The sequence below is a fragment of the Brachycentrus maculatus genome, unplaced genomic scaffold, assembly GCF_059751285.1.
Source record: "Brachycentrus maculatus isolate JH-2025_06_01 unplaced genomic scaffold, ASM5975128v1 h1tg000007l, whole genome shotgun sequence".
NCBI lineage: Eukaryota > Metazoa > Arthropoda > Insecta > Trichoptera > Brachycentridae > Brachycentrus > Brachycentrus maculatus.
The window spans coordinates 2,351,377-2,379,006 of NW_028280762.1; the positions used below are offsets into that span (position 1 = coordinate 2,351,377).

The 27,630-nt window shown below is 35.1% G+C and overlaps 1 protein-coding gene across 1 annotated transcript in view; it reads right to left on the reverse strand.

Moving 5' to 3' along the window:
* Nucleotides 1–8,898: 8,898 nt before the first annotated feature.
* Nucleotides 8,899–27,630, reverse strand: part of pcx (pecanex) — a 39,034-nt gene continuing 20,302 nt past the window's right edge. The window contains exons 12-23 of the mRNA XM_088259832.1: nucleotides 26,464–26,657; nucleotides 25,746–25,915; nucleotides 24,848–25,030; nucleotides 22,038–22,185; nucleotides 20,614–20,949; nucleotides 19,673–19,842; nucleotides 19,028–19,158; nucleotides 17,360–17,509; nucleotides 16,496–16,650; nucleotides 14,639–14,899; nucleotides 13,396–14,058; nucleotides 8,899–12,660 (exon numbers count right to left, since the gene is read on the reverse strand). Coding sequence (XP_088115958.1) covers nucleotides 12,520–12,660; nucleotides 13,396–14,058; nucleotides 14,639–14,899; nucleotides 16,496–16,650; nucleotides 17,360–17,509; nucleotides 19,028–19,158; nucleotides 19,673–19,842; nucleotides 20,614–20,949; nucleotides 22,038–22,185; nucleotides 24,848–25,030; nucleotides 25,746–25,915; nucleotides 26,464–26,657 — 2,702 coding nt within the window. The 3' untranslated portion in view covers nucleotides 8,899–12,519. The remainder of the gene's footprint in view (nucleotides 12,661–13,395; nucleotides 14,059–14,638; nucleotides 14,900–16,495; nucleotides 16,651–17,359; nucleotides 17,510–19,027; nucleotides 19,159–19,672; nucleotides 19,843–20,613; nucleotides 20,950–22,037; nucleotides 22,186–24,847; nucleotides 25,031–25,745; nucleotides 25,916–26,463; nucleotides 26,658–27,630) is intronic.

A 27,630-nucleotide genomic window follows, 5' to 3' on the forward strand; every position in this document is an offset into this window, starting at 1 on the left:
TTTAATTTACAAATGATTCTTATATCCAATTATTTATTAGGTCATATTTACATACTATATATTTAGTCTGACTTTTGATCTTTGGGGCATCTGTTCTAATGTTTCAAAAGTTCAAATTTGTTTTAAAATAACATAAAACGTGGGAACCAAAAGCGAAAAAATGAACCTTGCGATATGTAAGAAAAGTATTCTAGTGTATAGTTTAATCTTTTTTCGCTCAATGAAAACGAAACTGTTCACTGGAGTGTCCTTGTTCACAACAATCGAGCCAAATATAATTTGTTACCTGTTCTGTCTTGCAGCCACTAAAGCTAAGTAATAGGGTCTAATAAGTCAGTAGAGCTCTAAAGATTTTTCAATATTCCAAAGATATTTCAAACATCTTTAGGTTAATCTTTAGTTTTAGTGTCGGATTGTGGTCCCGTAGTTAAAGATCGCGGACTCTTGAGTTGGAGTTTCTGAGTTCGAAACCACTCTACCACAATTTGATACGTATTTCTCTAAGTATTTTTGTAAATAATAAAAACACAAATATTTCTATTTTAATTTAAAAAATTAAAATAATTATTACAGTAGTTTTTCTATTTTCTAGGATGAATAGAGAAATAAAATCTCCCGGCTAAATGAATTTACCAGTTATTAAAAAAATTCAGAATTAATTTCATAAATATTTATTTATTACCATGCATACATGAAGGCCCAGCATTCATTAAGTCGCAATTTAATTTTATCTAAATGCAGGTAACATTTTACATAATTATTTAATTTTTATTTTTTCATAAAACACCATTTTTGCATTGAAAAGATAAGTCTTTCTTCGAAATAATCATATGGTTTTCAAAAGAAAAGAGTTATTGAAAGGTAAGGAGTTAGTTAAGTTGTCCGCCTCCGTAGTGTAATGGTCAGCACGCTCGGCTACCGTTCTAGAGGTCCCGGGTTCGATTCCCAAGGGGGGTAAAATAAATATAAGTGATTTTTTCACTGTAATATTTATTCAATATTACCCTGGACTGGTACCTGAAGCGGAGGGCTGATCACCTTTCCTTCATGTGTAAACGATCAAGATAACACTGCGTTTATATGACGCAGTGCCCTATGCACCATTGGGTGCGGATAAGGGTTTTAAAAAAAGGAGTTAAAAGTAAAGAAAAAAATAATTATATATTTTTCTTCTCTTTACTATTCATTCTTTAAAAAAAATCAGGCGTAAGAAGACATGTGACTTCTCCGGAGGTCTCTGGTAGAATGAATTCGACTTAACGAATGCTGGGCCTTAAATAAAAACCTCAATACAAAATCACTCTACACTCTAAAAGTGGCCAGCTGCCAATCCCTGATGTTTGTATCTCAAGGGCAAGAGTTAGTCTCTATTATGTATATGATTGTAAATTCACAATCCAGTCATATAATAGACAGGTTTTTCATCGAAACAAAATAAGTGCAACTGTGTTTTGTTGCCGTGAACACAAGCAAACTGCTGAATCTTTACATAACATATTCATCTGTGAATAAAGAGATGATTAAAATTCTTAAACATTTGACATGTTTCACAATTTTAATACAGGAAATAATTATTTAAAATAAACATGTGTTTGAAATTTTTTAATCATTCCGGTTAAGCTGATTTTCGGTTAGAGTGATCCCGGTAAATTGGGAGCCTACTGTGCATGCTTTTACTGAGTTTTAGTGGCTGTACGGCAGTGTTGTAATGGTGGATCATAGAATGGAGCTGATATTTATGCTTAGGTCTTTTTTTTAGTGTATATTACATACATCTCGGAGCTTAATACTTTCTGGTGTATTTATTTATGATAGTGCATGTCATCTTTTGTTGTTTTTCTCCTACTTTTATAAAGAAAGTTGCGATTTGAAGATTTTAACATTAAAGAAGGATGATTGAATAACTACATAATACAATGGAACCTCTATCCATTCTTGAAAGACAGAAGAACACTGAATGTAAAAAAAAACTGTAGAAATGAATTAAAATTAGAATATTCTATTTTCAGCACTGAAACTTTGCCATCAAATAATAAGAAGGGATGATGACAATTGATCAAATAGAGATAACCATTATGGTTCTGAAGGGGTGTCAATTAATCCATTAAAACATTGGGAATATTTCATTCTAGCAGTCAATATTTTTTTATGCTTTTTCCAATGACTCACTAACATTCAATCAGACAAATAACTTCTTTATGTGTGCTGGTGACAACATGATTAATATATTTAGAGGTGGGTTAGTTAATATCGCATCAGATAATTATATAGAGGTTCTATTGTTATTAGGAATGTGTATTTTCTCAATATTTATGTAATTTTCAACATGAACTTTTCAAATAATAAAAAATCAGTATTTGTACATAGTAACTGGGAAATATTAATTTCCAATTGTTATCATTCAGGTTGAATTTTGTTTACATTGATATGTTTTTTTTGTGGCATTCTTTAATTTTTATGATTTTTTAAACACTACCTCGTTTACCTAGTTTATTAAACTTATTTTATGTTTACCAAAATGAAATATCTATTAAATGGCAGTAGATAAATTTGTTTCCTCATAAAATTTTCCTGTGTGCCTTACTCAGTTTTATAACTCTTATATTTGAAATATTGAATTATTTCAATTATAATGTTTTTTTTCATGCAAAAGTAATATACGTAGTTGCTATTAGAAGGTTTCATGAAGACTTTTTTTAATGTTGCCATAAATAATGTGATTCGAAATGTTCCACATAGGATAGGACATGTTGAATTTGAATGCTTGATTCCATTTCGATTGTAGATTATGTTTATCAATACTAAATGGTCAATTCTTACAGTTTTGTTGTGATATACACCCTTTAAATAAAATCAAAGAAAGCGTCAAAATTTGTCTCTTCTTTATTGTAAATAAAAATATATATTAAATAAAAATGTAATTATTCGACCAGTAAACCAAGCAATATTTTTATCTAGTTGATAAATACAATGCATCCTCAGGTTATGAACAGTCCAGATATTAAAACAATGTCGGATATAATCGTAACTATAATCTTTTTTGTCCGTCAATATAAAGTTGAGATAAGTTTTTTCATAAAACTTTAGACAGGGAATGTGTATATTTTATTGATATAATAGTTCCATAGATATTTATAACATATTCCCAGTAACAAGTTGAATTGTTTCAATTCAAACAATGATGGTGTCTTTTCAGTGTGTAGGGTCCAAAGAATATTTCAGTGATTTCCGACATTAGAATGCTTCTTAATAAAAACTAAACACTTTTGTGTAAAACTTGAAAGCCTTCTTAAATATAAAAACTTTTTTTTCCACATATGAAATAAGAAATTATATAGTTTTTTTTAAAGGAATGTAATTCCTGGCTTGTATGAATAATTGTTTTAAAAAAATATATTGATTAATTTGTAGCAAATGTGAGCTTTGATGAGCATCTAAAGTAAATAGTAAAATATTATCTTAAAAAAGAAGTTATGATTCACATATGTTTGTACAAATTATATTGTTGTATGTCCGCCTCCGTAGTGTAATGGTCAGCACGCTCGGCTACCTAACTGGAGGTCCCGGGTTCGATTTCCAGGGGGGGTCAAATAAATAAATATAAGTGATTTTTTCACTCTTATATTCATTCAATATTACCTTGGACTGGTACCGGAAGCGGAGGGCTGATCACCTTTCCTTCACATGTTGACGATCAAGATAACACTGCATTTATATGATGCAAGTGCCCTATGCACCATTGGGGTGCGGATAAGGATTGAATGAATGAATATTGTTGTACAAACATGTGCATTATCAAACTTTATTTTATAAACACTTTCCAATATATATTTTCGTTTCCATAAATTATGAAAAAAGTGTTTTTGTGATAAAAGTACCTAACTTTTTTCTTTATAGAAAATTAATCGAATAGCTATGTGTGTATATGCTTGTATGTATTTTTTAAAAAGTCCGCTATTTGCTTAAATGGATGAAGATACAAAGTTGGAAAATGTTGAGGCAGTTTTCAAATTATCCATATTTATAATACATGTATATACCTGCACAATTGCGCAATTAATGTAAACAAAGCCATGTGATAAATATATTTTTGTTCCACGTCACAATCTAGGGCAGTGGTTCCCAAACTTTTGGCCTTTTATGGTTAACTGAATCGTCATGGTCATCGCTGTAGTTTCAATTTTGCCATTGGAGGGAATTTTAATCCTTTGTATTCTCTAAGTTAGCGGATATCTAACGCTCCGCAGCGTACGTCACTGTTGTTCGCTGTCAGATTTGAGTTGAGTGGATCGCTGTCCACAAAGCGTGATTCGCTGCGTGTTCGAAACGAGCAAACGGAAAGCGATGTTTAATTATTTTTCACTTTTAGAAGGAAAATATCTAATCCTAAACAACTTTTTTTACTAGCAATTCTTTCTTCACTTAGTAGCAGCAATTTTCTTCAATTTAAAAAAGTACCTTCGATTATATAATAATGAAGTAGAAATATAATAAGTAATTAAAAGAGATAAACGTGTAGCTCTCTCATATCACTATGCACATAGGATTAATATATTATACAAAGTGATGTGTTTAAGAACTTTGCTTTTATCAAAATGGTTGTAACACGTGTAGAAATAAAATATATTTCTAATTTAAAGAAATCTCTTCCATCCTTAAGAGCTATGCGAGTGCAATTTTAATAGGTATTTGAGAGACCAGGGTATCAGAAAAAGAAACAAATGATTATTTGGAAAAAAATACTTGCCTCATAAATAGTAATAAATGAATGACCCGCTTAGTTTTCGTAGAATAAACTCGACCAAAAATAACTCGGTGGTTCTGCAAATTTTTCAAACATGCGTGTCTTATGATCTTTGATATAAATAAGAATTCTCTCGAATGTATTAATTGGTGTTCTGGTGTGTCATTCCACTATTACGAACCAAAGTCCGCTATGTATATTTGTGTTAGTAATAGGAAAAATATATGTATACATAAAGATGTAACAAATACCATAATTTTAGCAGAATTAATAAGTGCTTATTTAGAAGTTATAATAAAATGTGCGCTTGACAATTTAATTAACGAAAAACCCCATTGTGACTATGAATTTTGTATGTTAATATATTGTATTTAGAGTCTAAAATCTTTTTGTTAACTATGAAAATAATAAGTACGGGTCGTGTACATAAGAAGTATCATTTCTGACTGGAATGTGTTTCGGTAAGAATGTATCAAATTGGTGATTACTATATACAATTCCATAATAAATTAATAACATAGTATGAAACACAAGTTTTGATTCTATTAAAAAAAATCATGATTGTTTTGCTTTACAAGGGTATTGTCAAACTGTGTTTTAAAAAAAGGATAAATTTGAGTATCATTTATCATTAAAAAAAATATTATGACTTAGGTATTGTGATACAGAATATGTATAGCTTTATTGTACTTGAATATATCCATTTAGTCTTTTTGACACATAGTCTGACAATGCCCCCTCGCAAGGTAGAAATAAATACAACAGAATCATTTAATGACAGTCATTAATACCCATAAACTTTACGCAATGAGTCATCTCATCATTGATGCACTCCTATATTTGTGATGAAAATATTTAGACCACACCCTGATTGTTCAATATTTTAGTTATTATAAAGTTGATACTTTAGTAGTTTCCGGATCATTTATTACACATGCTCATGTATGAGATTATAGAAACGTGAGTGAAGATGTTCTACTATAATTATTAATAATGTAAAGTGTTTATCTTCAATCGATGTACATAATCTTGGTTTATTTTTAAAAAAATAGTATATATTTAATGATTTTTTCTGTTGTTTTGTTATTGATGTGTAGATTATAAAATTGCAACTTATAATTAATATTTATTGAGAATGTTGGAAACCAGGAAAAGTCAAAGGGAACATAGGGAATGCATGGATTGTGGGAATAAAGATAGAAATCAATTGTTTAATATAAAACAACGTATTTATTTATTTATTGTTCCTTTCATCTCCTTTACAATGAATTATAGTATAACACAGGATAGTAGAAAGAGCATAAATTCAACATTCCGTAGTAGAATTTGGACGCCATTTTATCCCTCAAGTATCCTGCGGACAAACCAGGCGTCAATAATGTGATGGTAAGGGTAAACATTTAGAATATTGTCGATAAATGCAATATTTTCAGCGGTATTCAGATTAGTAGGATGATTCAAGGTAGAAAACCAGTTAATTTACCGAACCATTTCTGTTAGTATACACCGAAGGAGAGATAAAATGGGATCGAAGGGCGTATAAGTACATATTCTTTGGATTAAATTATCAAATACATATTACAATAATAATGAAACTGTCTTAATATCAAATGATTCATTACAATATAAAATCAGTCTAACATGTATTAAGGCAACTCGAGAGCATCAATATTAACTCAATTCATTTTTATTTCTGTTTATTCAATGTTCATAAATCTGTTTTAAGGTCAATATGATGCAAGATAGCAATTTTACTGAAAATACGTTCTTCGTATAATGAAAAAGAGCATTTTAGTTGAATCTTTGTTAATAGTGACTAGTTTTAGTATTCGTTTGGTGATAATCCTTCTTAATCAGGTTTCTTATACAACAGGTTTCTCAACAACTTTAGTTGCATATAATACCGCTTTGCTACAAAAATTATTCTGCTTGTTGCAAAATATAATTAAATTATAGTTCGTGGGTTTATATATTATAATTAAATAATATTTAAACCTACTAACATTCCATTTTACTTAATTGTCAATCGACTTCTAATATAAGTTTTGTAGGAATACTGAGAATTGTATCGGACTTATATATTTGTGTAAAACAATAAAAAGAAGATCTTGCTTATATTGACCTGATCAATTTGACTTATTTATGAACCATTTACAGTAATAGCCTTTATAAACAATATTTAACTTCCAAGTTGGTTTGCACTCCCGTTTTGAACTTCCAATGAATATATAACTTAATTAACATTTCTGTATTTAAAATACATTTATCTAGCTACAAGTTTAGGCAAAAATATATCAATTGTTATAACATCATGCGAATTCTAGATATTATCCACTTTGGAGAAACATTTTATTTATAAATATGTAGTAATTTATAAGCATAAAAGGATGTTGTTAGCAATTTAGTATTGCGGAAATAATTCAGGTTAACACGCTAAAGAATTATTGATAGATAGCAGCCAAGCAGATATCCTTTGCTATACTTTCTTCAAACGTTTGTGAATAAACATAACCCGTGGATTATTACGAGCAAATGAATGTGCGAGCATGTCAGAAGTCACGCAAGATCAGAACAGGATTACAGCACTTAGAAATGGACACGAAGCGTGCAAACACACCATCCGTTACGCTTAAAAATAATGGTGACAGTATTAAATACCGCAGAGGTATTTATAAACATTTTTTACACTTTTAATATTGAAAATATAGCTATATAACTTTTTAAATAGACTTAAGAGTAAAATAAAACAAGTAACAAGAGTAAACCACTATGAATATTTACAAAATTCACAGAATTCTAGATTATTTACATCCTAATGCTATTGTGATATCGGAAAGGGCAAAACAAAGATTCTAATGGTCGCTATATTTCGTCTCATAGATTATCACTAGACTTTGTTTCAAAGAGTGATTCTTCTCCCTGTAAATGTTTTGAGTGATTGTATGCGTGTCGTTATATTCTAGGAGCTGCGATCATTCTGCGACCGGTAACGGAGTAATCGGAAAATCAGTAACACTTACTAAACAAATTCGATGTTTAAAAATGTTCTTTACAAAAAGACTTTAAAAAAAAAGGATCGAAATACAGAAAAAAGGGTTAATTTTTTTACAGGGTGGTACCATGCACCATCACACATGAAATCAATACCAAACAGTCGATTTGATCACAATATTAAATACCAAAGACTTGGTTTAATTTAACATAAGTTGCAGAATAAATGTATATACATGATAAAATCTTTCATTTCTCGTGGTAGGTGGTACCAAAAATACCCTTAATCCTTTATTGAGATAATTAACAGTTTAAACAAATATTCAAAAAAAAATAAAGTGCTAAATTTTATCATGATTTTTTTCTTTTTTCTTATTATTTTAGTAATTTCCTAAATAATTATTACTGAAATCATATTATTCAACTCCGTCACCGTGTCAGGCTACCGCAAATGAGTTCTCGGATCCAATTCCTGGCGGTTTTGTGTTCTTAATAATATTTATTATTTAGACTCAAGATAATGCTGCATTATTCCAATATGGTGTTCAGTGCAGCGAGAAAAGTTGGATATTGTATCAAAACATCATCTTTAACATTGATCAGATACTTGTCGACAATGAAGTCACAATAAATAACAAAAAAAAATGGTTCGTCTAAATAAAAATAGAAGAAAAAACCTCTAGTTTCCGCAAAAATATTTATCTTTCCTATAGCCTAATTGTACCCTTGTCAAATTATTATATGAATATCTATGTACTTTACAGAAATCAGGCAAGGTGTTATCGGAAATATATATATATATATATATATATATATACTACTACTACTACTACTACTACCATCACGCCGTTTCCCCGCAGGGGTAGGCAGAGAGGATGGAACGCCACACTCTTCTGTCCTGACATACACTCCTAGCCTCCTTCACATCCATACATCTAGTCATACATGCCCTCCGATTACGCAGACTTTTGACACCGCCAGATTTTAGGTTCTGATTAATCTGATCGTGCCAAGTCTTTTTCGGTCGTCCACGTTCTGTTTTCCCTCTCACATTCGCCACATATATTTTCTTAGTCATTCTCTCGCTATCCATTCGCTCCACATGTCCATACCTATATATATATATATATATATATATATATATATATATATATATATATATGTTTGACTAGACTATTTTGTAAATAATAGACGTATAAACACAAACATTTGACAGGAATTTTTCATATACGAAAATTTCAGCTAATTGAAAATTCACGGAGAAATTTATTTATTCTATCTACAATATTTGCCGATATTTCGTTTTTAGGAATTAACTTTCCTTTTTTTAAAAACTTTATTGTTGAATTAATCTCTGATTAATTTTTCACCTCTTAGTCTCGTAGCATTAGTATATGAATATTTTGGTTATTTTATATTTATAAAATAAAAGATTTTTTTTTAATTCCACAAAAAAAGAGTAATTATTACCAAAATAAAGGTAACATAAGAAGCTACATACTGAGGTGGGTAAGTTCCATTCAGCAGATCAAAGAGCTTAAAAAAAGATGTTGCTGACATTTTTTCTACATATTGTGAAACCTTTGTAAAAAAAATTCAGGCAACTCTTTTTCTAGTGGTTAGTAAAAAAAAATTCTGCTATTGGCAAGAGTGTAAAATTTTGTTTCACCTTTTTTGATGCAAATTGTATAAAACAAGGTCATCCGGAGATTTTGCGACTGTCAAACCTTACTTTTTTGTTGACTTTTACTAGCTATCCAGTCGATAATTAATCAGTAAATCTGTAAAGTCAGTATAAGTGATGAGATTCACTAGATAGTTCAATACATGTAATAAAGTGATAAATTGTATAGTTTTTCCAGTATAATCAGAAGTCTGAAAGGAGAGGATTTTGCTTACTACGATTTAAAATAAATGTTTATCCCTACTCTTATGGTAGGGGCTGACCGGAGCCATTTCGTCGTAACGTAACACGTTACGATGCGAGCATTCGTATAGTCAGTACAGCGAGCCCTCCATCCATAGTTTCGGATGCTCGCCGCGAGCGATGTTACAATGTTACGTTACGACGAAATAGTCCTGTCAGTCCCTACCTTTAGGGAGTTTTTGAGATATTTAATGGCTATAAAATGCAGTAAAGAAAGGTATAATAATTAGACATTGCCAGAGGCTAAGAGGATTTAAATGTACGGTGTATAAATTGCGAGAAAATAACATTTTCAGCATCATCAAACGATTGGAGTGCCCGAGTCCCATTTAACATTTTATAATTACGTCTAGAGTCGAGTGCCTACAATGTAAAATCTATACCAAGGCAATATTGGAAGTAGATGTGACACGTAGTCAAGTTTTATGCAAAATTTTCATTTAGATTACTAATTCAAAGTAATACATATATACATTAGATATACACAAATTACAACAATTGTCTAGTATATTATGTACTAAACTAAATGCGGTAGGAGTATTATACAATTTACAAGTAATATGAAACACACTTTTTACAATTTCACAAGTTGTGTACCATTACAGTGTGACATGGCCAAATCACTGAATACACAAATTGTTATAACCCTCACCTATTGCTGCAGAAAAAAAAAACAAATTTCCGCCAATTTATTGAATTTTGAAAAATAACCTTCATAAAATATGTGCAGTTTTATCTACAATTTGGTAATTTTTAAACATATACGAGGGTTACAATGATTTAAATTCGGTTTGGACAGTGACACTAAGAATTTTAAGTGATTTATTTGCCTGATGTGAGAAGTTATATGTCGAAATGACAGAACGTTCTTTTGGAAGATAGTGATTTTTGTAAATGTTTTTTTAATATTTTCCCTTTGTCCCATTGGTTTTTTTGGGGAAAAAAAATATACTCAAATATAAATTAAAAACTTTGAAATTTTAAAAAAAATGGTTTAGAAAATTAAGAAGTTAAGTTTTAGATTGCGTTGCTCTATTACAATTATAAGATTGAAAGAAAAAATAGAAACAATATCCAAATAAATTATGAAACGCAGTTTTTTAATTTTTTAAATCCTCTCCATTAGAGTTGATATAAAATACACATACTCGGGTGTTTGTACTGCATATCCTTAGAGGTATGCGTTCCGTGGTATATTGCGTGGTATCCGTTCAGTTCAACTATGCACAGCTTGTACAAATATTTGTTCAATAAATGAACCGCTCAAAGATGATTACCGATAATGCAAGATAAAAGAACAAGGTTTAAAAAAGATTGATCGAGGGATCAATGTCATAAAATCAGCAATACCAAAGACATAATATATTTTATATTACACTGTGAATATTTTACTAGAATTGGCAGTGCTCTCTTCAACAGTGAATAAAGAATCGAGAGTTTATTATTTTACAGGAACATTTTGATATTTTATACAATTACGAGTTCACCATATTAAAAAGAAAATTATTATTTTATTATCGCACCATATTTAACTAAAAAATAACTTAATGTTAACCTTTTTATGTTCCTGTGAACACATCCTAAATCGTACTTTCCAATACAAGGTCAAAAGTAGACAATAATTACTTAATTAATTTTTCGCTGCCAAATTATAAGAGAAGTAATAAAGATGCACTTCAATCGGCCGCAAGTTGGCCGAGTTGTGCTAATTATTTTAGGGCTTTAGGATCATAATGGCGAATCTATAAGGCGGCGTATCCACTACACTCTGCGATTGGACCAGCGGGATATGTCATAAATAGGTCGGCAGCGACTCATTTTGAGTCACTCCAAAAGCGATCATTACTGTGTAGCGCATGCTTTTGTGTCTGTTAGTAGCGTAACATCTTCATTGGAGACATACAAGATGCGCAGTAATGTGACATAGTGGATATTCAGATTTAAGTACGCAGAAAAATTTGTGCATTTTTTATACATTTCTGGTATTTTTCAAGCGATTTTATTGAAAATGATGATCATTATTATCTGTTATCTACATACACATTTCAACAAATAAACCTTTGCAATTTTTTAGTTATATAGACTAATCAAATGCTGTTTTTGAGGTCAGAGTATGTGTTTGCAGCCTGCTCCTTAATAAACATATATTCTTTCAAATTCTTTAATATTTTGACAGTTTATACTCGGATAACAACTTGACTATTTTAATAGTGAATAAAATCACTATTGGCGGCATTGATGTCTTATTGGCATCTAGATTAGATTTATCTGTGTAATATGCCAACTGTATTTTTTACTAAACTTCAAGCAAATCACACCTCTATTAATCGACAAGTAAAAAAAACACCTAAAATTTTTTAACATCAAACCAAGTATCCAAATCGTAAAAATACCAGTTAAAAAATATACAAAAAACGCGCAAAATATTCAAGGTACTCGGCAGATTCACTGTTGCATACCAACATTACAAATTTTTAGTGTGTACTCCGTAATAGCACATATCGCCTACGAGCCGCAGTAGAGAAATGTGTAAAATTGTTGAAAGTTACGACGAATTACTTAATAAAACTAAATTTATGGCAAAATTTAAAAAGAAGATCGTAAACTTACTCACTAATTTTTGGCTGCGTATTGTTCAACCAAAATGGATAAATTTAAATTTAAATTGCTGCAGCGGCAATATATATTATGTGTAAAAAAAAAAATTACTGCAAAAGTACTAAAAGAAATCCACATAGTATGTATAAAAGTCAATGTTGGGTAGGTTAAGAGTCAAAACATAGAATAATATCACAAATAAACGCGAGGGGCGTCGCCTCCGCGTGTTAACTAGAGTTTTCCTTCAGTAGTGTTCAGTTCACACCTCATCACCCAAGTCTTGTACGCAGTTCTCCGCAATGGGCACAAACCTGTCACCTATCTGGATGAGAAGTATAGTCTTGTCAACGTGTGAGCGCAGGTTCGAGTCTCTGTGGTTGGGGGTCCACCTGTGCACCACCTGGAAGGGAAGTACACGCAGAGGATAAATTAAATGGAAATGGTGACAATAATAGTTTATTTAAAAAAAGTTAAACACTTATATAATACCACTTAATGAGTTTTATTTCATTACACACGACTAGTTTAAAAAACTACAGTTGTTTTCATCTACAAGTTAATAGTAAGTAGTAATCGTAGGTGAGTTTTATAAATAAAAAAATTATGAAAAGTAGTCTTGTGTAATGAAATAAAACTCATAAAGTGGTATTATGTATACAGATGTTTAATTTAAAAAAAATAATCAACAGTCATTCTACAAATTTAATGCAGAATTAATAAATAAAACAAAAGGTTATGTTATTTATTATTTCGGCATTCACTTTGTGGCACAACATGATTAAATTATAAAGTAATTATATCTACCTGTCCTCTGAGCCAAGTAGCATTGTCACCTTAGTAAAGAAATTAATTATACCCAATCAAACGCAATAACTTCAAGATCTAAATTGTATTTTTATTATATTTATTAAAAATTTCATTAATTGCTTTGGCAGTCAAATTGTGGTAAAACCTATCTATTTTCGAACACCCGGTGTTTTGAAAATGATGCGGAATGCATCGAAACACGTGACAACAGATTTTAAGAAATAGTGATTTTTACCAAGTGAAACTTAAATTAAAAATGAAAAAAAATGCAACGCAACATTTGTGTAGAATGATTCGAACACAGCCCAAATACTGAAGCGCTCTTTACCTGTCCGTCCATTCCTTGTTGGGGGACCCAGGTCCCCCAGTGGTTGCGGCCCCCGCGCTGGCGCTGGTAGGGAGTCGGCCACGTCACGTCGATCCTCCGACCGAGGTTGATGCAGTCGTACACGCCCGACGGGTCCACTATCACCACCTTGCACCCGATGCTGATGTGGTTCTTCAACTCGGTCTTGAGTGACTCGGACCTCTTCACGATCGGTTTGCGAGTAGAGTCCTTGGGATCGCCGGCGATTCGCAAGCCGGTTTCCTTCATGGACAATTCGCTGTACTTCCCGGCGAGATCGCGATAGCTCTCTCGGTCGCGCCTCAGATCTTTGGTCGCCTTGGCTAGTTCCCTGGGGCTTTCGCTCGACCGCTTCAAGACGCTGTGCTCTGAGCTGGACTCGACATTCCGCAGAGTCAAGTCCTTGGAAGCTATGTTGTCTATGTTTTTCTCGGACGTGTGCTGTTTGGCCATGAAATCCCGGCCGCTAGAGCCCGCGAAATCGCTGCTTCTCCTCTTGTGGGACTCCTTGGGTTGATCAAAGTGCCCCGAGAGTTTAAGGTTGGCATTCCGGTTCGCTATGATCTGACAGTTGTCTCCTCCGGGATTGAACGAGAGATCTTCAGTGGAACTGTCCGGTGTCGGGAAGCTGCCTGTAGTCGATAACTATAACAAAATAAACAATGTTATTATATACATAATATGGCAAGAAAATGATATAAAATATAATAGATATGGGCTCAGAGTTGTTGTATTCCTCCGTAATATGTATTACATGAAAGTATTGTAATATAAAGTTATTCATTTGCAGTGAAGGAAATAAATAAATTGTGAAAAAATCGGGGATAAAATCACCAATACACAAACATTTCTCATGTTATTACGCACATGTCGTAACATGTTTACTGCACCAGTAGTATGCAGATCGTCTTACCCGGCGGTCGTGTCACTACGCTAGCTATTGCGGCTACTTGCCATGTATTTAAATCTCATTTTCAGATAATTACCAGAGCTAACATTACAAAATTGTTACATTTTAACTTCAACTATGTTCAATAAAAGCAACAATTAGGAATATTCACATTTTTCCCGTATTTGAATCACATTTTCATATGGTGTAAAAAATTTGAACCACATTTTCATATGGTTAAGATGCAAGCAAATATAAAATAAATTATTGAATATTTTTTAAACCACAAGGTTCAATTCTTTACGACGCTTGAAAAAAAAAGATAGAGCGATGTACCTTGGAAGTGCGCGAGTCCCCCCTGCGCAGCGCCTTGGGCTCTCTGCCCTCGCGCGAGTGCCCGGCGCCCGCCTCCCGCGCGCCCCCCTCTCGCGCACCCCCCTCGCGCGTGCCCCCCTCCCGTGCGCCCCCCTCGCGCGCCACCCACTCGCGCTCCGAGGCGCTCAGCAGCCGGAAGCTGGACGGCCGGATCTTGTCCCTCTCCCGGTCCCTCTTGGAGCGCCGAGCCCCGTCCCTGGCGCGGTCGCGAATCGACAAGCACTGCAAAAGGGCATTACGAACATTATAATTTCAACCCTCATCTGCACCCCAATGGTGCATAAGGCACTGCATCATATAAACGCAGTGTTATCTTGATCATAAACACATGAAGGCAAGGTGATCACTCCTGCGCATCAGGTACCAGTCCAGGGTAATATTGAATAAATATTAGAGTGAAAAAGTCACTAAATATTTATTTGACTCCCCCACCGGGAATCCAACCCGGGACCTCCAGAGCGGTAGCAGAGACTATTACACTACGGAGGCGGAGATTATAATTTATTTATTATAATTAAAATATAACTTTGTTTTAAAATCACTACATATAAATATTTTATTATAACATAATTATAATGTTTACCAGTTTCGAAGTTAATCACTTTTTTATCAAGACTGATTAATACTGATCAGTCTTGATAAAAAAGCGGATTCGAAACTGGTAGACATTATAATTAAGTTTCAATAAAATATTTATAGTGATTTTAAAACAAAGTTATATTTTAATTATGAAATGGAAAATCATGAAGTTAGTGCTTCAAATACAAATTAAATTAATTTATTGTTTCGGCATTCACTTTACGGTAAGACATGATTGAATTGTATATGAAAACACTTGTTTATTGCCACTCGATTATTATGTTTATTTTATGCATTAAATGTTAAAGCAAGCACCGATTTTTTGAGTCTAAGATTTTTTGAGTCTAAGTAAATATTTTATTGTTAATTTTTTTTGCATTAAAATCAATTTTGTGACAATTGTTTCGCCTGGTTATAGCATTTTCAAACTTATGTTTCGTTTGTTTGAATCAGCACTTTAAACCTAATTGTATTTCTGATATCTGTTGTATTCTTGCCAGTGCCCTTTATTATAATCTAAAATAAAATGTATACCCACACAAAGGCCATGCCTTTGTGGGATCTTTTTTTTGTATTAATTTTTTTTGTACCGTAGAACGGGGATACTTGATCTTTGATGTGTTACTTGAGCCCAGTACAAAAAAGAGATTTAAATCTGTATTTGGTCTACAATAATGAATGTATCGTGACAGTAAGTTTCAGGGAAACAATGAATCATGTCGATACATTCATTATTGTAGACCAAATACAGATCTAAATATTTTTTTTGTACTTGGCTCAACACATCAAAGTTCAAGTAGCCCCATTCTACGGTACTTGTAATTATAATATATTGTGAAATGCAAAAGAATTTAAAATTAAGAAGAAAAAAAAACAGTTAATTCTAAAGGTGGGGACTGACCGGAGCATGTCGTCCTAACGTAACATTTGCGGCGAGCATCCGAACATCGGATGGAGTACTCGGAACGAGCTCGGCTCGCTGTACTGACTATACGAATGCTCGCATTGTAATGTGTTAAGGTGGAGTTTGACCGGAGCATTTCGTCGTAACGCAACACGTTACGATGCGAGCATTCAGGCAGTCAGTACAGCAAGCCGAGCGCTTCATCGGATGCTCGGTGATGCTCGCCGTGAGCGATGCGCTCGACGAAATGCTCCGGTCAGTCTCCACCTTTACGTTACGTCGAAATGACTCCAGTCAGTTACCATTAAATAATGGATAAAATTGGGTATGCATACATGTCCAGAGTTCCTGGTTTGTAGCACGGGCCCCGGTCTCCAGGAAGGGCCGCGTGTTGTCCCTCCGGGCACCCGGGCTGGGTCGTGTTGCGTGCTGTCCCGCTCTCCGCTGCCGCTGCTCTTGGGATCGGCAAACTCTCGGATGCTCATATATCCTGAGACAACAAAATATATCTATTTAACCACTTAAATTTTGCTATCTTCATGTGATGTGAAGTGCTGCTCAGCCAGGCCAAGTGCAATCCATCGCAATTTCTAATAAAAAAAAGCTAAACGCATTCAAACTATGAAATTTTGTATGAATTGTTATGAGTATTTTCTATAACTGCAGCCTTATTAACAAACAAATTAATAAGGCTTCTAGAACAAAATCTCGACTTCGAACTTCCGAGATGAAGACTCACCGATCCATAACCGGAAACACATTAGAGACCGAATAAGAAATACCGACATCCGGAGCATGTGTAAAACGGAGGATGTCGTGAGGTGGGGACAACAACGAAGCGATACTGGAATGATCATGTAAACAGAATGTCAGATGACAGACTTCCACGTATCGCCCTTCAAGGAATCCCTGAAGGACGCAGACCCCCAGGCAGACCTCCAAAAAGGTGGAAAGACAGCTGGGAGTCAACATCCCAAGAGCTACAAGCGGAGGCATAAACAGATCCTTAGGATCTAGAAGAAGAAGAAGAAGAAGAGATTTTCTATTATTATTTAAGACTTGACACTGGCAGAAACATCCTCTCACTGGGTGACTACCAAATAAATCAAAATAAAAAACTTATTTGTACACCTTAGATTATATCAACTAAAGTGACACAAATTTCCGTTTGATTTGTACAAGATATCTAGTAAACTGACCTGTCTCGGACTCTTGCCTCTCGAAGAAGAGCCGGGCGGCGTTGGTGATGGGCAGTTCCGGCTGCTCCCGGCTCCCGAGGAGTCCCGCCAGCGAGGCGAGCGTGGAGCTTCCGGGCTTGCCCACGCTGGCCAGGCTGCCCCGGGTCCCCGCTGAGGTCACACATAACACACGCCTTAATTATACATACTCTTCTATATGAGCGGTGTACTTTCAAACACTTTTTGAATTAATTCCATGTCAGCCTCTCAGGAGGGTCAAATAAATATTTATATAAATAGAGGGTCAAATAAGTGATTTTTTCACTCAAATACTTATTCAAAATTACCCTGGACTGGTACCTGAAGCGGAGGGCTAATCACCTTTCCTTCATGTGTTAACAATCAATATAACACTGTGTTTATATGATGCAGTGCCCTATGCACCATTGGGGTGCGGATAAGGTTTGAAGAAGAATTGAATTAATTTAACACATTTCGGAAGGGTGTTTTTTACGGGATTTGATAATTGTGTACACATAGTTAAGACCTTAACAAAGAGATGGGTATATAATATAGATGTAAATCTCACCAATAGATGTCTCTAGTGAAGTTCTAGTGCTTCAAGAACAAGGTTTCTAAATTGGTTCATATATACAGAACTTCCAAGAATTTGAGTAGAGTGGTTGTCAATAATGGATAGAATTGGTGAATGTTACACGTGTGTAAAGTGATCACTTAAACCAGCCTATGACGGTCGTCAGCCCCGTAAATGCCCAGACTTCCATATTCTTCTTCATCTTTGATGAGATGTCAAAAATAATATGAAAATAACTCCTGTAATTGGAGATAATCCAGATTTTGAGAACAAGTATTTGGACACACTCAAAATGTTGTAAATAGATGTAAAAACATTAAATATTTGGTTCCTTCTTTTCTGACTTTAAAATGAGGCTGGTGCAAAAGGTAAAAATACCCTACCCGTCAAAATGTGGTTAACGTTAAATGTGATATAAATTATTAGATTTCTTTGTTTGAAGACTAAAAATCTTCTTCTTATCCGCACCCAGTGGTGCATAGGGCACTGCATCTGTACTGCATATTGACGCAGTGTTATCTCGATTGTTACTTACATGAAGGCGAGGTAATCAATCACCTCTGTGCTTCAGGGACAAGTCCAGAGTAATATTAAATAAATATTAGAGTGTAAAATAACTAATATTTATTTTCCCCCTCCCTCTGGGAATTGGACCCGGGACCTCCGGCACCGTAGCTAAACACGCTAACCATTACACCACGGAGGCGGACACAATATATAGTAATTAAAAAAAAAAAAAAATTATATTTGAAGCACTAACTGTGATTTTCCATTTTATAATTAAAATGTAACTTTGTTTTAAAATCACTGTAAATATTTTATTACATATAACTTAATTATAATATCTACCGGTTTTGAAGCTAACTGCTTCTTTATCAAGACTGATTTATACTCAGTTTTGATAAAGAAGCGGTTAGCTTCGAAACCGGTAGACATTATAATTAAGTTATAATAAAACATTTATAGTGATTTTAAAACAAAGTTACAAACTAATTATAAAAATTAAAATACTGATTGGATATATAATTGAGATGGCGTTAAATGAAGTAGTTAATAAGTAGAGATGAGGGATGGCTTACATATGAGGCTGTTACCTAGCGAGGTGCGCGACATCTCGAGGGTGTGGTGGGGGGTGAGGGCGGGGTGCGCGTTGATGCTGATGCTGCACTCGATGCCGTTGCTGCCGCTGCCGCTAGAGCACCCCTCGCCGCACCGTCGGCGCATCCTGAAATCAAATCCAAAATATTGGTTTAGGGAAAAATTATTTTTCGCTTTATAAAAAATGTTTCAAGCATCCGATTTAAGTCAAATATGCGCCGTTCTGTTTGATAACTTGTTGCCAACGAGAATCCAACATTATAATACTCTTTTCGTAGAATCCCTTGTCCCTATTGGCATAAAACTCGGACAACCAATTTTTACAAGCGTTTATTGAGGTTTTTTTGAGTCAGTTTATATGGCACCCAAACATCAAGCTTTTTCCAGCCTTCTGCAAATGGTTCAAAACAATTTTATGATCAATATGCTACGATTGATTACATGATTCGGCATTAACTGTGTGGAATGACATTTAGATTTTTTTTAAATTACAACACATGTATAATACCACTTACTGAATTTTATTTCATTACGCATGACTAGTTTAGAAAACTACAGTTGTTTTCATCGACAGGTAATTAGTAAAACTAACAATCATGAAAAAGAGACGGAATGCATAGTTGTTGTATGCGTAAACTTACTTTCTCCACAGTCCCATGGCATGGCGCTTGATGGTGGACAGGGTGAGCGAGCCCCCGACCAGCGCGGACACTTGGGGGTTGCTCTCCGCATAGGAGGTGGTCAGCGGAGACACGTATATGGGGTAACCGATGGGTTGGTCACACGAAGAGTTTATGATGTTGCGCAGCGCCTGGTGAAAACACGTACATTTAGAAGTTTATTCATTTGAAAATAGTACAATATGTATAGAAAGCGTTATGATATACAGTGAAACCTGTAAATATAATACACAAAGTGATGATAAACACAAACAATGGATGATAAGGAGAGTTTTATTACCATACCACAAAGTTATCAATGCTTTTAATATAAACCTCAATCGTTTTTAAAGGGACCTATTGAAATAAACTATGGCTGCCAGAAATCATTGAATGCGGGATTAAGAAATTGGTAGGTTAGGTAGGTTAGGTAGGTTAAAATTCTAAGAAAACAATTTTAAGATGTAGATTTTTTAAAAAATAGTGCTATTTTCTGAAAATTAAGGTACAGGCAGCGGCTCCTCTTCATCAATATCGACCTCTTCTGCTGTATCCGTTAACCTAGCGTCACACAAGCATTCAATAGTTTCTATACCACAGATTGGAATATTGCCATCGAATGTAACAAAACTGAGAAAATTGAGAAGAATGTAAAAAACAGACAAAATATACCAAATATGCAGTGTAATTCAAACGATGAATGCGGTAAAATGGTGGATAGAAATGATGGATGCCATCTATTTTTGTATGAAATGAATTAGGAGTAGAAGAAATCAATGACACATCCGGGAAAATGATTATTTGAGTAACGATGGATAGAGGTTTCACTGTACCTGGGTGTGGTCAGGTAAGGAGTGTTAATAATTGGCGGGATGGGAAGTCGGGGATTCCGGACTGGGCCGAGCGGGAGTGGGGGTGCGTACCTGCTTGGCGTTCTGTATGGAGCCCCTCTCGGGGTTGCGGTTGCGCAGGTAGACCAGCTCCTGCTGCTGGCCGGCCCAGAGGCCGCGCACGCACTCGCGGTTGAGCTTGATGACCCGGAAGCCGAGATGGCGCTTGTTGAGCATGATGATCTTGTACTCGTCGGAGCCCTCGTCCACCACGTGGCGCAGCGCCAGCAGGTGTGGCGCCCCGCGCAGCACATTGCTCCGCCAGGTGGGCGACGCCTCATGGCAGATCACCAGCCGGCTGCTGTGGCACACGATGGCCGAGTACAGCGCCGGGCAGCTGCAATACTCCTCCGGGGACATGAAGTGGTCCTAGACACAACCAGACTCGTTATACTCTGCAATCACAGCTCCGTGTACACTGGGGGGGACATGAAGTGGTCCTAGACACAACCAGACTCGTTATACTCTGCAATCACAGCTCCATGTACACTGGGGGGGACATGAAGTGGTCCTAGACACAACCAGACTCATTATACTCTGCAATCACAGCTCCATGTACACTGGGGGGGACATGAAGTGGTCCTAAACACAACCATACTCATTATACTCTGCAATCACAGCTCCATGTACGCTAAAACCTCATTAACCTTTCCAGGGAGACATGAAGTGGTCCTAAAAAAAACACAAACACAAACACCACACTCAATATACTATGCAATAACAACTTCTATAAACACTAAAACCTCATTAACACACTTCGGACAGGAAGGATATTTCTACTCGTTTGGTGTATTGATGCTTAAGGACGGGTATTTTTACCTTATGTGCCTGCCTCATTTCAAAGGTAGAAAAGAAAGAATCCTCCAATGTTTTCATAAACATATTATAAGGTCTTATAAACCCATCCAAAATGTGTAAATTACAAATAAAAAGGTTAATAAAAATCTATTGACAATTATGAATCAACAAATATAAAATAACAAAAACTACGTAACTTATCCCTTATTCCTTTGGAATATTACTATTATACCTAAATAATATTACTCAACTATTATTTATAAGATAATGTCATAATAATAATGGAAAATTATAGGAAAAATACAAAAATTGAGAATGATAGAATCCGGTGGCGTTCAAAACAATCAATCAAAATATTGAATATTTATATGTATTAATATTAAAGTGGTAGCCTTAAAATATGACATCTGTATACTGTCAGCTGAAACAGTTTACCAAAAGTTTATAAAAATTTACCTAAAATCGCTTAAAAGTATTTGGAAACATTATAAAATAGTTTGGAGAACTTCAACAGGTGTCAATGTATGTACCGTTTACACCAGATTGTCAATATAAGTAAATATGGCGCAAGAATATGCTGCCAAAAGTGCTTCCGAGATATCTCGTCTCTGGTAAAATCAAACTGTGTAGTATAATTATTCATAAAAATGCGGACTTGCCTGGTGTAATTTGAGTGCCATTCTCACGCCGGGCGCCAGAACAGAGTGAAGGAGTGACATATCCGAGAATATCCACTCGTCTCTGACGCATGTAATCCGGAAGTCTCCCTTGAAGAGCGCGTGCAAGCCGTATAGGAAGAATTCCACACTGTACAAATTTAATATTTATTGCTTCAATATCAACAAAAGTATTAAAAAAGTGAACAGCCTTGAAAAGTTAACAACGGTCATGGGAGGGGTTAAATGAAGGTAGTGAAGAAGAGGACCAAATCATGGATGCCACAAGTTTATCAGTGGTTGGAGCTATGCAGATGGAGGTGTGTAAGGAGAGGTAGAGGAAAACTAAATAAAATATTTCAAGGACAAGGAAAGAGGATGGTTACAACCCTCGAAGAAGAAGAAACTAAAATAATTAAATACCCTAGTCATAATTTGGGGATTCAAAGATTATTTCATTCATATTACAAGCTAATGCTAACATATCCCTCACTCCTTTCAACAACGTCTTATATCAAAAATTGACAACTTTCAGTTATGCATGTTTTCAGAATGCCCAGAAAATGTACTATATCCCAGCAAAAGCGGCATATTTTTAACTTAACCGCTACAGGGCCGAAAGTGTTGTTTTTGCGTTTTGAAGAAAAGGTATTGTTCAATTATTTTTTTAAATATACTTAATATTTTTCAAATGGAGGAAAAACATTCAGGTTTTACCTAAAAAGATCTGTTGCACTGTAAAAAGTTCAATTAGTGGCTTGATATTTATTTTCAATACATTTCATTATATTTTTAAACTTTAAAAACGATCTCCTGAAAAATCAAGTTTTTTGATTTATGACGTTGTTGAAAGGAGTGAGCGATATATGAGATCATAATTCCAAGATTAAATTGTTTGTTTTATACCTCCTGCTACTATATAATCTTGCTAATATAATCCCAGACAGCTGAGTGCATAAAACATTACAAGTTACCACAAGATATGACAATATCACTATTTCTTAAAATCTAGCGTGACCGTATACGGTGTTAGAAAATGATGTGGAATGCATTGAAATACGTGTCACAATCTTCTTCTTCATCTTCTTGCTTAAAGCTGAGCGTCGTGGTCTTCTGGAATGTCAGGCACTTGGTGCACAAGTCCTCTCCATTCTTCCCGGTCCTGGGCCAACTTGATGGCAGCGTTTAGCGAGGATCCGGTTAATTCCTTTATTTGGTCTGTCCATCTTGTTGGAGACCGTCCTCTTGCCCGCTTGCCTTCAACTGTACCTGTTACTACCAGTTTTTCAAGACTCTTCTCGTTCTTTCTGGCGATATGCCCAAAGTAGGACAGAATCCTTTTCCTGCAAGTCGTGGAGAGTCTTTCTGTCACTGACAGTTCGCGGAGAATGGAGACGTTTGTGCGTCTTGCAGTCCAAGGAATGCGCAGCATCCTCCTCCAGCACCACATTTCAAACACATCCAGCATATGTCTTTCCTTTTTCCTCAGTGTCCATGTTTCCACTCCATACAGCGCAATGGAGAATACAAGAGATTTCACTAGACGGGTTTTCGTTCTCCTCAGTATGGACCGATTTTTCCATATCTTCGCCAGACTAGACATTGCTGATTTTGCCATTCCAATTCTTCTCCGGATTTCTGATTCACAGCCTCCGTCTTTAGAAATGAGTGCACCTAAATAGATAAAGTCGTCGACTTCTTCATAATCCCTTAAAGAATTGTTCCTTATCAGGGTGCCGAATCGGTCGATGACAAGAACCTTGGTTTTACTTTTGTTTATTTGAAGTCCTAAATGCTGGCTTTCTATTTCGACTCTATGGAGGAGTTCAGCCATTTCGTCCTCATTGTTGGCTATTAGCGTTGTGTCGTCTGCAAACCTTATATTGGAGATCTTTTTGCCCCCTACTGATACGCCACCTTCCCACCCGTCTAGTACTTTCCTCATTATATATTCTCCATATACATATATTGAAGAGATCAGGAGACAGTATACACCCTTGTCTCACGCCTTTTTGTACTTGAAATGACTCTGAGAGGAAATTATCAACTCTTACCGATGCCAAATTTTGTACGTATAAGTTGTGAATAAGAACTATCAACTGTCTCGGTACACCCATTGCTTCCAAAACCTTCCACAGGCAATTCCAATTCACGCAGTCAAAAGCCTTTGTATAATCAATAAAGCAAAGTACGACCGGAACCTTGAACTCCCGACTTTTCTCGATTATTTGTCTTATGTTCAAGATTTGCTCACGTGTACCCTTGCCTTTGACGAATCCAGCTTGCTCAATTGAAATTTGCCAGTCGAGGTAGAGACGTGTCACAATAGATTTTAGGAAATAGTGGTAATTATTAAGTAAAACTTAAATTAAAAATAAGTAGATTTTACCACAAAGTGACTGCCGAATCAATTAATGAAATTCAGGATTTCCGTCAGACTCATAGGGTATTTGTCCACTACACGGAATTACATAGAATTTTACCGTCCGGCACGTCAGTTAGCGTTTTAAAACAATGATTGGTTTGGATTGGCTTGTGCTTTTGTCCATCTTTTTTCGGATCGGAGCTCTCGATCGGTGTGTGAACACGTTGCGCGTAAATTCAATCACGCTAAACTGTAATAGTAGCTTTCATTTTTCAAAACTGGACTGCCGGACGGTAAAATTCCGGGTAGTGGACAAGCGCCCATACTTGCAAATCAATTTTAGGAACTACTCATACTACTGCTGAATCAATCGATGATGATATGACAAGTCAGTGGAACAAGCATAAGTAAAGTTTTCGGTTGGAAATGTTAACAGTATAGGGCTTACCTGGAGACCGTGTTGTGGCTGGCGGCTCCCAAGCTGCGACGCCCGACCATACTCAAGCCGAAGCACAGCGACACCAGGGCCGAGTCGCGGGCCACCATCTTCTCTCCTTTCTGCTTGTACAGGTCCTCCCGGCGCATGCCGCAGTACGACACCCAGTCGTGGTACACGGAGCAAAAGGATGCCCTAAACGCCCATGCAACATACCAACTAGTTACTAGGAGACAAATCAAACAAGGTAAAAAGCAGACCAAATCTCTAGGAATTGACAAAAATTTATTGAGAGCGACTTTGGTTTAAGTCAAAGCGAAATAGGCTGCAGTCTATTTAAGAGGCTTATCTTAAAATAAAAATACATCACAGCATCCAGATCATTAGAATTTTTTTTCATGAATTTATTTTACGTTGGTCATTGCTCTGTATGTTCCCGATAGTTACCTAAGACAGCGTCGGCATAGATTGTTTCACATTCCTATAATACAGGACCAACCTGGCAATGGTTATGCCTGTAGGAAGAGCTACCGCTATGTTGAACATTATCACATTGGATATTGATCTGTTCCATGTATCCGAAATATTCTTCTACAACTTTAAGTATTCTTGCTTACCTTTAATATATACGCCTTGAATATTGTTTGTTGTGTATATATATATATATATATATATATATATATATATATATATATATATATATATATATATATATATATTTTTTTTTTTTTGTTGAATAAAATTGAAATTGAAAATATGTGGTGGGAATCGGAATTCAAATGCCAGTTTTGCAGTTGAGCATTTATTGAATAATTCCATATCAGATAATAATTTTTAAAGAATGAAAAAACTGGCAGCCTGTCTCAATAAATAAATTAACACGGCTGACGGAGAAAAAAAGATTCCAAACCTGGTTATGCCGGAAGCTCTGAAGTCATAATCTTCATCCAGGTTGAGATTGAAGATGGGATCCAGGTCGATGAAGTTCCTGTCGAGGGTTGGCTTTAGGGCTTCCAGAATACTCGCTGATGAGAGCCACTCCTCCAGCTTGGGAGACTGGATCGTGTAGAATATTATGCTCTGGAAATGTCATAATATATTATCATAATGGCATAATGTCAAATGCCTACTTTGCGCATGTTCCATTACTGTTTCAATAATTTTAAAAAAATAAAAATAAATTTATATACATACATACATATAATTTTTTTTATTTTATAAACATACATTTAAAAATTAATAAACATAATTAACTTTTTTTTGCAGAGACCCACCAAGCCACCTTGTGTGTCTTGTCGGTGGAGTTCTTTTTACAAACGTTTTTAATTCTTTTAAACTATTTTAACCTAATATACACACAAAAAAAAGGAAGAAAAAAATAATTAAAAATAAAAACTATTGTATAATTTTCATAGTATTAACTCTTCATCATTTATCCATTCCTTTATTTTGCCTTTGTTTCATATTTTATTTTGACTTCTCACCTCCGTCGGTAACAAATTTAAAATGTTTGGAACTCTATATTTAAGTGTTCTACTCCTATATTTATTGTTAGTTCTTGGGACCATCAACCCTTTGTTGTGGGTAAATCGTGTAGCACAGTTGTGTAGTAGAAGAATGACAAATACCTTGACATAGTAGGTGATGAGAACCTTCCGGAAGTCGAAGACTTGCAGCATGGAAATGGCGCTGTTGTCCGATATGGAATAGCCCTCCAAAACGTACTTGGCGGTGGTGACCTGCCACGCCAGCCAGCGCAGGGAGAACATGGCGTTCACAGAGAGCATGCGCGGCAGGTGGCCGACGGCGCAACAGCAACACCCTGAACGACACAAGAATCATTATTATTTATAGATTTCGCCTTTCATTTGTAGACAAAATAAAGAGCTCACGCATTCGTGGAAGCCTTTTTATTATTTATTAAGAAATCCATGTTTTATGTATGAAGATAGCAATTATGTAAAAATAATTAAAAAAAATAAAACTCACCATCTCCAGGTTTTATCCTATGACAAAATTACATCCACAGATGTCATTGCTATACAAGATACATCATACCAAATGACAGACTGACTTTGGCGTTCATTAACCACTTAATGCTAGGATTTTTTTTTATAAAGTGTTTAAAAAAACATCAGGTTTTTAAAACGTTTTTTTTTAAATAAAATATAAAAATTTAAGCATATTTAATTGACAATTACGTCTACAATACTTTGTACTAATTTATCGTAAAAAAGTGATTGAAAAATTAAAAATTGAAATGCATTTAGTGCGCGAGCGTGACTCATTCAATAGTGTGAAGCGGTTCACTCTCGGAAAGGTTTTGTAGCAACACCGTTGTGTTGCCGCGCTGATGTGAGCAGGGCCGAGACGTTTCGATACAAATAAAACCGAAGAAATCAGAAAAGTTTCGAAAGAACCGAGACGAGCATGGCCGAAGAGTTTTGATCGCGCTGATACTAACAAAACCCAAGATAGCCGAGCGGACCCGACGAGGCTGAAACTCGGGACACGAAAAGGCGAGAATTCTTTGGATCGTCGACAAAAGCAGACGCATTATTTAGATTTTAACTTTACTTCTTTAACTCCATACATTATAAATTATTTGTCATTATTTGATTTCAGTATTTAGAGCATGGGTGGCCAACATTTTCAGAAGCCGGGCCAGATTTTAGAAATGAGATTTCCTACCGTGCCGTAAAACAAAATTTATTTTATTATTCAAAGCAAACAAGATAGATAAAAGGTACTTTTTGCTTATTTGCATGCTTAACCTCGTAATGCCGTTTAATGTT